The following is an 11419-nucleotide window of genomic DNA, read 5'->3' as shown; positions in this document are numbered from 1 at the left end:
ATGGAGCAGTAATGAACTGAACTAGCTACGCCCAGAAAAAGAACTCTGGGAGATGACTAAAAACCATTACATTGAATTCCCAATCCCTATATTTATGCCCACCTGCATTTTTGATTTCCTTCACAAGCTAATTGTACAATATTTCAGAGTCTGATTCTTTTTGTACAGCAAAATAACGTTTTGGACATGTATACTTATTGTGTATCTAATTTATATTTTAATGTACTTAACATCTACTGGTCATCCTGCCATCTGGGGGAGGGGGTGGGGGGTAAGAGGTGAAAAATTGGAACAAGAGGTTTGGCAATTGTTAATGCTGTAAAGTTACCCATGCATATATCCTGTAAATAAAAGGCTATTAAATAAAAAAAAAAAAGAAATATAGTCCAGAGAGTGTAATAATTTGCCAGTGGCATTCAGGTATCCATACCTATATATGTCAAGTGAGAATTTAAAATTAAGTCTCTTGAAAAACAATTTAGAACTCTTCAAACTACTCTATCTCACAGTTGTTATAATTGTAAGTGTTCTATCAACTGAAAGAAAAAACAAACTATGTGGGATAAATTTAATCAAAGTTGTATTTGACCATTTGATTTGAATCAAAATAAACTATTGTGGCCATATTTATACTTTATGCATATATACTTGGTTCATTCATAGTTATAGGCAGAAGACTTGTCAAGAAAACGTCTCCAGAGAGGAAGTAGATATAAGACTCTTTATGAAAGGTTTCTGCTAAGCAAAGGAATTTTTGGGAAAATTAACTGTTAGTTCTAAAAGTAGAACTGTGGACTAGGGAGTGTTAAGGGAAGTTTTATTACACAATTCTACTGAATCAGAGCCTTCTTTTCTATGACAGTCTAATTCTTGACTTTATTAGGGAAGTGGGGCTTAACATTTTAGAGGGTTCCTGTCAATGCATGAATTAATGAAATAATTATACTTTTCAATTTCAGTGTTGGCCAACCCATGCGCAGGCACATAAGGAAACACCTGTTCTAAGTGTAGGATCACTGCTTTTAATGATTACCTATTAAGTTTTAACTTATTAGTATTAATTTATAGGTTAATAATTACCTTTTTTTTTGCATTATCCTTGGAATTTTATAAACTGATACTTCAGATGTAGATATTCAAATGTACAGAACAAATTACTTCTCTCTTCATTCAATCCCTAATTATTGAATTAGAACCAAGTTTTTTTTTTCCTTTTTTTTTCTACTTTGTCATGCAAAAAACAGAAAAAAATTGGGCAATAACTTACCCAAACTAAGTTTTAATCAAATAACAAAGAAATTCAAAGTTTGGGCAAATGAGTAGATTCCTGCTCATTTGTTTGTTCAGACAGATCTGGGAAAATGACGATTCAGCCTCTTGTCAGGCAGATGATATGGAAATCGATGCCTATTTGACAGAATTTGTAATCTCACAGTCATATACCTGAAGACCCTCAGTATAATATAGTCTACTTTTCATTATAATCATTCTCATTACTTGTTAACTAATCAGAATAAACTGACATGCTAGCATTTTTCACAAAATGTTTACCCAGAAACTATACCTTTTGATAAAACATTACAATAATAACCAGATCATGATGAAATTAATTCAAAATAAGTTTCTAAGAAGAAAATACTAATGGTATTTCAAAAAAATAATCCAAATCAGAGAAGATGACAAAGGAGACGTAAGGTTCCTTGTAATGCATTGTATTTTTACCCATGGGCAGAATATAGTTAGAGATCAATCTCTAGGGTTCACATCTCAAAAGACTTAGAGGCAGATGTTAAATCTCACCCTTAATTCCCAGATTCAGCTTCCTCACACTCATGAGGAAGAAACATGTCTCTTTTCTTTGCTTTAGTTTACTCAAGGGATGTCATGGAAAAATTTAATTCTTTTTGCCCCTTCGGTAAAAAGGACTAGAGATTTGGTCTTGTCAGGCTGTATATAACCACTGATATCCTAAGATATAATTTTCTGAGGATCTTTTAAAACATAAAAATTCTTTTTTCACTAAGCCCATTCCTTATGGAATCTCTGAACTAAGGAATAAAACATACACAACCTCCCATCTTCTACTGAGCAGATATACTTGGATATTTCTTCTCCTATATCTTTGTCAGGTACTATTCAGTACCTCTGCAATTCTCTCTGCAATTCAAGTCAACTGGAGAAGTTTATCCTTTGTAAGTACCTTCTTTTTGAAAGGATTGTAAGCAAAGGCTAAGAAAAATACATTAAAAGATTGTAGATAGGTAAGTAGATAGAAAAGTATAGATAAAAGAGAAAAAAAATATATAATACATAAACATATTAAATCATATAAATGTACAAATATAAAAAATTATATAAATATGCGTATATAATTATATATATAGTATATGTAATAAATATATATTAGATATAATATATCTATGTATATATACATACACACACAGTTGTGAGTTTCTATCAGAGGATACTAAATATAGGCTGTATAATACAACAGATGCTGGTTAATGAAATCAATAATTATATAGTCCTTATTGTGTGTCAGGCACTGTGCTAAAAGACTTTGAAATATTATAGCATCTATAATTTTTCCCATTGCAGATAACAAACCTGAAGCAAACAAAGCCAAAAAATTGTTCAGAGTCACACAGCTCATAGTGAGAAAATAAAAACCTGCTGTAATAGTAAGAAGGCAATTTGAATTGGACAACAGAGTGCATGAAGAACATTTTATATAAAGCTAGACATTTATTTTGGACTCTTGTTAAGAACATGTTTCAATACCAAAAAAGAAGTTGGAATTGATATTCAAATACAATGGAATCTTTAGAAATTGAACAATACACACTCATATATGTTTTACGAAAATTATGTGTCGTCTACTCATTTTGTTAGTCTATTACTTGGCTTTTAACTCTTTGTTAAAATAGGATTCTATATCCAGGGTGCAGGGTACACTGTCTAAGCTTTTGAAAGCTTTTTTCTGTACTGAAATTGTTAGGGGTATCCTCACTTTACAGTAGCTATAAGATCTAGTGTGCTAAAGCAACAGTCTTTTCTCAGTCCAAGTAAAGAGACCTCTTGTGAGCTGAGGTCTCCACAACTTGTCAACACCACTGTCCATGCCTACTCCTTTATGCAAGTTTCTCAAGTTACTCTCATCCTACTTAAAACCTTTCCTGCTGACTTTCCAAATAATTTTTCGTGTCCCTGGGCTGACAGAGCTCTAAACTGCCAGTGCTGCTCCTGATACCTTGGTTCTGGGGCCAGAATTAAGAGCTGGAAATGGGACAGTGTACTGGTCACCCTTCCTGGTGTCACAGATCTTTCCTGCTGACCTTCTATGTTGACATGGGCTGGAAAATGTGGTACTCCATCACTTGGGGTGTTCTGGTGCTCCGAAATTTAAAAGAATTTGAAGTGGTTTGGGGGAGAGGTCAGTTTTTACTCTTTTAATCTGCTATAGGAAAATTATATAACTGCTGTGGGAGAGATATTAGTTCCAGAAAAGAATCCAAGAAATGAAAAGTAGAAATACAGAGAGGAAAATGTAGGCTTATTATGTATTTGGGTTCATCCCAATTAAGCTATTTAAATCAAATGGAATGTTTCCAGGAAAAGTGCATGCCCTTCCTCCTTAAAAGTCTTCCAACAAAGGCTAGGCGATAAATTTTCAATGATTACTCCTGGTTTCCTTAAAATCCCTGCTGTAAAGGCACAGCCTACAGGAAGTGTACATCATTTTCAATCAATACCAGTGTCTTCTCTTTGGTAATTCCCCCCACTCCCCATTTATACCAGAAATATCTCATTTATAAATATTTGTTTAAATGATTTTTTCTCCCTTTAGAGTTTGAACTCTGTGGGAGCAAGATCTGCCTTTCAGCGTTCTTGGTGTTCTAAGTACATAGGACAGGCATATGGTAAGTGCTTAATAAGGGTTTATTAAAATGACTCCGGATTAACTGAAGTTATTGACATTACTTTTCAATTTGTGTTTGGAACATAAAGTCTTTGAGATCACTTCTGTGTGATTCAGACAGCATTTAATAAAAAAAGCTGGAGAAATATCTAGAAGCAAAGTGAAGTTTATTATACATTCTCCAGAATTGGGCGTCCCACCCATGGAGCAGACAATCAAAGGGAGGAGGCACCGTAGGGGGCAGTGTCAATACTTTTTATCCCTAATGTAAATACCCCCTCCCACCACTGACCCTCATCCTTATTGACTGAGGATCTTACATGCTAAACTCAGGAACTACCCAAGAAATTGAACTTGACCAATAAGTACATAGTTGCCCATATTTGGCCTAAACAGAAAGACAGTGATGTCATAGCAAAGGGACTTAAGTATGCCCTTAGGGGATAGCAGAGAGGAGACTTGAGTATGCCCTTGACTTGATGCTTAAAGTCCTTCAGGCCTACTCCAACTCTGAAATAGATGAAGCCTTACTCAATTTTCACAACTGTCTTGAAAGATCTCACCTCATCTTGTTCACTTCTAACCTTGCTAAAATGCTGATATTTTATAATTTTCTTCACTAGGAACCATGGGGAATGCTGACCGAAATGAGAGTGATGTCATCTTCATCCTTTTAGGGTTCTCTGATTACCCAGATCTTCAGATTCCTCTGTTCTTGGTATTCCTTGTGATCTATATCATTACTGTAGTAGGAAACTTGGGCATGATTGTGATTATAAGGATTAACCCCAAACTTCATACTCCCATGTACTTTTTCCTTAGTCATTTATCTTTTTTAGATTTTTGTTACTCTACTATCATTACCCCCAAATTGTTACAAATCTTGGTTGTGGAAGACAGAAGCCTCTCTTTAGCTCCCTGTGTCACACAATATTCTTTTGCTGCCATCTGTGTGGTCACAGAGGCATTCTTATTAGCAGTGATGGCCTATGACCGCTTTGTGGCAATTTGCAATCCTTTGCGATATACAGTTGTCATGTCCCAGAAACGATGTGTCCTTTTGCTGACAGGTGTTTATACATGGGGCATAATGTCTTCTAGCATATTAATCTACTCACTTCTTATTTTGTCATTTTCTGGAAGCAACATCATTAATAATTTTCTCTGTGAGTATTCTGCATTACTTTCTGTCTCCATCTCTGATAAACATGTAACGGAGACAATCTTTTTTATCCTTGCCAATTTCAATACATTTTTCACACTTATTATTGTACTCACATCATATCTCTTTATTTTTGTTACTATACTGAAAATGAATTCAGCCACTGGGAGGTATAAAGCTTTCTCCACTTGTGCGTCCCATCTGACGGGTGTTACCATTTTCTTTGGAACCATCCTCTTCCTCTACTGTGTGCCCAGTTCCAAAAGCTCATGGCTTCTAGTGAGAGTAAGCACTGTGTTTTATACAGTTGTGATTCCTATGCTGAACCCCTTAATATACAGTTTGAGAAATAAAGTTGTAAAAGAGACTATCAGGAAATTAATGGAACTGCCAGTTGGATGGTTCATTGGTTAGAGTGTTGACCTTGGAATCAGCAAGCATTTAATACAAATGGTGACTCAGACTAGCTGTGTGACCATAGGCAAGTCACTTACTGTTTGCCATAGCTTTCTTTTCTATAAAATGAGTTGGAAAAGGAAAGATTAAAGTGCTCCAAGATTCTTGGCAAGAAAACTTTAAATGTAGTCAGAAAGAGTCAGGCATGACTAATAAAGAAAACAAAAGCAATGTTCAAGTGTGAGAAATGAGGCGTGAGACATACCCTAACAGCAATGGAGACCCCAAGCCGGCATTGCAGATTTTTGCAAAAGAAATTGCAGTCCTGATGTACAAGGAACGTTTTGGCAAAAAATGGATTTATTACATTGAAAAACAACTTCCCACCTTTTGATCCAGCAGTATTGCTACTGGCCTTATATCCCAAAGAGATCATAAAGAAGGGAAAGGGACCTGTATGTGCACGAATGTTTGTGGCAGCCCTCTTTGTAGTGGCCAGAAACTGGAAACTGAGGGGATGCCCATCAGTTGGAGAATGGCTGATTAAATTGTGGTATATCAATATTATGGAATATTATTGTTCTGTAAGAAATGACCAACAGGATGATTTCAGAAAGGCCTGGAGAGACTTACACGAACTTATGTTGAGGGAAATGAACAGGACCAGGAGATCATTATATACGTCAACAACAATACTATATGATGACCAGTTCTGATGGACCTGGCCATCCTCAGCAACGAGATCAACTAAATCATTTCCAATGGAGCAGTAATGAACTGAACCAGCTATGCCCAGAGAAAGAACTCTGGGTGATGACTAAAAACCATTACATTGAATTCCCAATCCCTATATTTATGCCCACCTGCATTTTTGATTTCCTTCACAAGCTAATTGTACAATATTTCAGAGTCTTATTCCTTTTATACAGCAAAATAACGGTTTGGTCATGTATACTTATTGTGTATCTAATTTATATTTTAATGTACTTAACATCTACTGGTCATCCTGCCATCTGGGGGAGGGGGTGGAGGGTAAGAGGTGAAAAATTGGAACAAGAGGTTTGGCAATTGTTAATGCTGTAAAGTTACCCATACATATAAACTGTAAATAAAAGGCTATTAAATAGTAAATAAATAAATAAATAAATAAATAAATAAAAGAAAAACAACTTCCCAGTGGGCCAAATACTGATAGTAAATTAGCAAAGGTATGGGGTAAAGAGTCATTTTAAAATTATAATTACCTTCTATGGTTTGGGGCTAGGGGATGATTAAGAGCTAATTTTCAATGCAATAAAAGGTGGTGAATATGCCCCAGGCCAAGATCTCCAATTGAATTGTAGGTGGAGATCACCATGGGGATTTTCCCTAAGAACAGCAGGGTGGGGTTGGTCCCAAAGTTCAGGAGGGATTTGAGATTCAGGATGCTATGGGCCTGAACTCTGAGCTTGAAACAAAGGATTCTTACAATGTACTAAGTCAATGGAATTGATAGAGAAAATAGTTATCTAATTTAGCATGTCAGGGGTCCTCAAACTTTTTTAAATAGGGGACCAATTCACTATCCCTCAGACTGTTGGAGGGCTGGACTATAGGAAAAACAAAAACTTTGTTTTGTGGGGCTTTAAATAAAGAAACTTCATAGGTCTGGGTGAGGGGGATAATCGTCCTTAGCTGCCGCATCTGGCCCATGGGCCGTAGTTTGAGGACCCCTGGTTCAGTATGAATGATTTAATCCTACAAGGAAATGTTATGGGCCAGAACTTGAAATATGGTACTAAGTGGAATTGAGGAGACAATGGTTAAATCTAGTTTAGCATTGATTAAATCCTACAACAAATATGGTTTCCTAGTGATATAATTATTGGTTTGTACTCAGTGTGTAGCATATAAGCTAGAAGTCTCAGCCATGGAGATTCAGACATTCAGAGACAAGCAGACAGAAGGCTGGAGCACAAGCCTTTGGACTCAGACAGATTCACCCCATCTCACACTGCCTTGGTCACAGGCTCTCCTCCTTTGTTTCTTCCACTGAAATCAAGACTCAGGAAGGCCTTCAGAAAACTAGCTGAGCCCCAAGTGAAGGAGATAGGACTTTGAAAGAGATAATAAAAGCTTTGGACTTTAACACATGGCTGTACTTATGGTGATTACTGAACTGAAAAGAAGGCTGCCTCCAGAGACCCCAAGAAAATGTAAACAGAGAACATTAGATTTTAGAGGGAACATTATCCAGGGTTCTTCCAACCCAGGTCCACCCCCACCACAATGATCAGGGGTATACAGTTCTATTACATCAGCACCAACAACAACATGGTTTCACCCTAAAATTTTGGTGCTGACTAGTTGGTATAATCTGAGAGTATTAATTAGGATATTTACTTAATATATTCATTCTCTAACAGTAATGTAGTATTTATCACATGTTAAAGATTTTATTACTACTCAGGAGAGATCTATGAATCCATGTTTAAAGGAAGAAGTAACTATATAAAACATGAAAAAATGATTTCAATAAAAGAAATACAAAACAAACAAACAAAAACAAATAACAACAAAAAGAAAAACTGTCAAATACATATCACCTTCACAAAACAAAACAAAATGTTAACTTAATAAGATAACAGTAGCTTCATACCAAAATCAGTCTCTAAAATTTGGGCATAAAATAAACTTATTCAAAACAAGAACTAAAACAAAGAAAACTTTATATCTGTTACCCTAATGGAGATTTATGCAAAAAAAAAAATTAAATAAAATACTAGCAAGGAGCCTAGAGTTATATCTGAAAAGTACATAACCTATTACTATATGGGATACATATCAAAAATTAGGAATTGGTTGAATCATAGAAAATATATCAACATAATTTATCATATCAATGAAAAACAACATAAATCATGTGAGTATTCTTGTAGAAGCTAAAAAAGATTCAGACAAGAATTAATAACCCTATTAATAACCCTAGAAAGCATAGGAATGAAAAGCTAAAAAAATCATCAGCTAGCATTATTTTAAAATGGGACAAGTTAAGGTCCTTCCCAATAACATCAGTGGTGAAATTACCACCACAATTATTCAACATTATATAGAAAATTTAGGTATAGAAAGAAGAAAAGAAAAACAATTTGAAGTACAAATGGGCACTTTTGACAGATGATACATAAAGAAACATAGAGAATCAATTAAACATCTACGTGAAAAAGTTAAAAGTTGAAGGGTACAAAATAAATTCACATTAATCATCAGCATTTCTATATGTTACTAACAAAATTCAGCAGCAAGAGATAGAAGGAGTAATTTTGTGTATATAACTGTAGACTATATAAAGTATTTGTCAGTTTATTATCCAGGGCAAAGCCAGGAAATATAGGAATATAATTATAAAACACTTTCAAACAAATGAAGTCAGAGCTGAATAATTGGAAAAATGTCATTTGCTTATGGGAGGGCTGAGTCAATATAATAATAATGTAAATTCTGCCTAAATTAAATTATTTTTCAGCATCATACCCAAACTACTAAAACTTTATTTTATAGAAATAGAACAAATGATAATATAATTGATGTGGAACACCAAGAGGAAAAAAAGTTGAAGGGAATTAATGGAAAAAATGCAAAAAAACATTATGCACTAGCAATTCCAGATTTGAAATGATAATATAAAATCATAATCATCTCAACTTTGATAGATTTTGCTTTTCTCAGGAATGCAATGATCTAAGACAATTCCAAAAGACTATTCACATCCAGAGAAAGAACTATGGAGTCTGAATTCAAATTGAAATATATTATTTCAATAATATAATATTGCAAATAGTATATTTGCACTTTTTATCCTTGTGGTTTTTCCCTTTTATTCTGATTATTCTTTCATAACTTCATAATTTTGGAAATATCTTTAATATGATTATATATGCATAACCTATATTTTGTTGCTTCTTATCTTAGGGAAGAGGGAAGAGAGGGACGGAGGAGGAAAAAGTAAAAATCGAAATCTTATAAAAGTAAATGTTGAAAATTATATTTTCATATAATTGGAAAAAAAAAAACAATAAAATGATATTAGATGTCTGTGGGACACTAGTGACCACAAAAGCACTCACAAACTCTCAGAGTAAAAAGGGGTTTGTTTATTAGGATCTTGTGAGAAAGGGCATCTTCCATCTGACAAAGTTTTTACAGGAAAGAAGTGCAAAACATAAACTGCAAAATACAAAATTAAATAGAACAGAAGTCTCAAACCCCACCTTTGACCTTTTCTTCCATTGTTTGAGGGAGTCCAAGCTTATACTTTAAACAAGGAAATCTATTGCAGAAACAAAAGAATAAATTGCCTTTAAAAGAAATACTTAAATGCTAATTATGAATTGGTGGCAAACAGAAGGGGAATATTCATTCAAGACAATGGAACACCTCCAGCTTTTTAGCCATAGCTCAACATGTTATAGCAAGTCTCAAGTTGTAATTAGCGCATAGGTAAAGATCATATTCTCCAAAGGGTCTTCACTCATTTAATGCCACACAGATGGAAAAAATAAATTAAAAAGTAGTAATCATCTAATCTATCTGGTACTAAGAAATAGAGCACTAAGTAGAATACATTGGACACACACACACAACCAGTCAAAAATACTAATTGTTCCATAAACTTTAGAATTCTCAGAATTAATTTTTATGGTTATTTTGACCAGTCACTGTTATGATGTATGGCAATCCATTGTATTTAAGTTTCACTGAAAACACAGATGCTAAAACATCATCTTAATATATTTCCATAAGGAAATTTGTATCAAAAACTTTCTTTTCTAGAACTTCAGTAGTTATCCTTTCACTACTTTACAAATTGCATTTTCATGGGAATGGAGAACATATGTTCTATTGGAAATACTATTGGCAAAAAGGATGGTGCTGGGTGTCCACAAATATTATGATGAGTGTTTCATAGTGCTATGGGAAATGAATTGTAAGACTTCCTAGGTTCAGGATTACCAATGGGACTTTATCGTATATATTTATGCTATGAATATAACAGAAAAATGTCACAACTTTTCTTGTATGTTGTTAATTCTATGGAATGAGAGCTAAGGAGCAAGCATAATAGAGGTTATCTCCCACCAGAGCACACTCTGGACAAGTTAAAACTTCCCCCCCCATCAACTGTGATATCATTTGTATTCTTGTTTGCAAAAAAAAAAAAAAAAAAAAAAAAAAAAAAAATTGTGGCAACTCTAAAGTAACTATAGTGAATTGTCCTTCATGACATCAAAAAAAAAAAAAAAAAAAAAAAATCTGTTCCAAGATGGGGAAATATGAGAAATCAAATTTGCCTAATAACATATCTACCTTTGGGTCATGGAAAATAATTCAGTAGAAATTCTTTAAACCATTTATCCAAAATTTCGTAGCTGTTAAGTATGTTTTATAGCCTTCCCCTCAGACTCACCTTCCAAAAATATGAATTTTTTTCTAGGTTTCTGGACATTCTGAGCTTTGTTATATAATAAAAAACTGTCTTAATGAAGGGGGTGTGAAACTGTGTCCCCTTTAAAATTATCACTCTGAAACTGTGTTCCCTTTTGATCTATAAAGAAGGGACATTGGAGTCTCAGATGGTATCTTCCCAGACAAGTTAAGTGGTCATTCGATTGGGCCTTTCTAAGGCAAATTATTCCATTGACCCTATGGGTCTGCCAGAAGCTTTTCAGGAAATTCCAAACTCTTTCAAACCTCCAAAGTGATTTTTAATTCAATTGGAGACCTGGGCCAGATATTGATAAACATCTAGGCCTGGGGACATTGGCTTTCTTTTCAACCTGAAACCTGAGCCTCAGATTTTCTATAAAGGATATTTCTAAACTCCTGATCCTTGCAGAATGTCCAAAGCAGTACTTGCCAAGACTTCTGCCCACTGTGGAGACACCCTCTTCTCAGTGAAAAAA

The 11419-nt window shown here is 34.5% G+C and overlaps 1 protein-coding gene across 1 annotated transcript; it reads left to right on the top strand.

The window, feature by feature from the left end:
- The first annotated feature begins 4547 nt into the window (after positions 1-4547).
- On the top strand, positions 4548-5495 carry LOC100933682 (olfactory receptor 5D18-like). The gene has a single exon (XM_003773812.1). The coding sequence runs from the start codon at positions 4548-4550 to the stop codon at positions 5493-5495; it is 948 nt and encodes a 315-aa protein (XP_003773860.1).
- The last annotated feature ends 5924 nt before the right edge of the window (positions 5496-11419 follow it).

Source organism: Sarcophilus harrisii, chromosome 6 (assembly GCF_902635505.1).
Source record: "Sarcophilus harrisii chromosome 6, mSarHar1.11, whole genome shotgun sequence".
Classification (NCBI taxonomy): domain Eukaryota; kingdom Metazoa; phylum Chordata; class Mammalia; order Dasyuromorphia; family Dasyuridae; genus Sarcophilus; species Sarcophilus harrisii.
The sequence above is the reverse complement of the archived record's forward strand: the minus strand, read 5'-3'. Positions and strand labels throughout refer to the sequence as shown.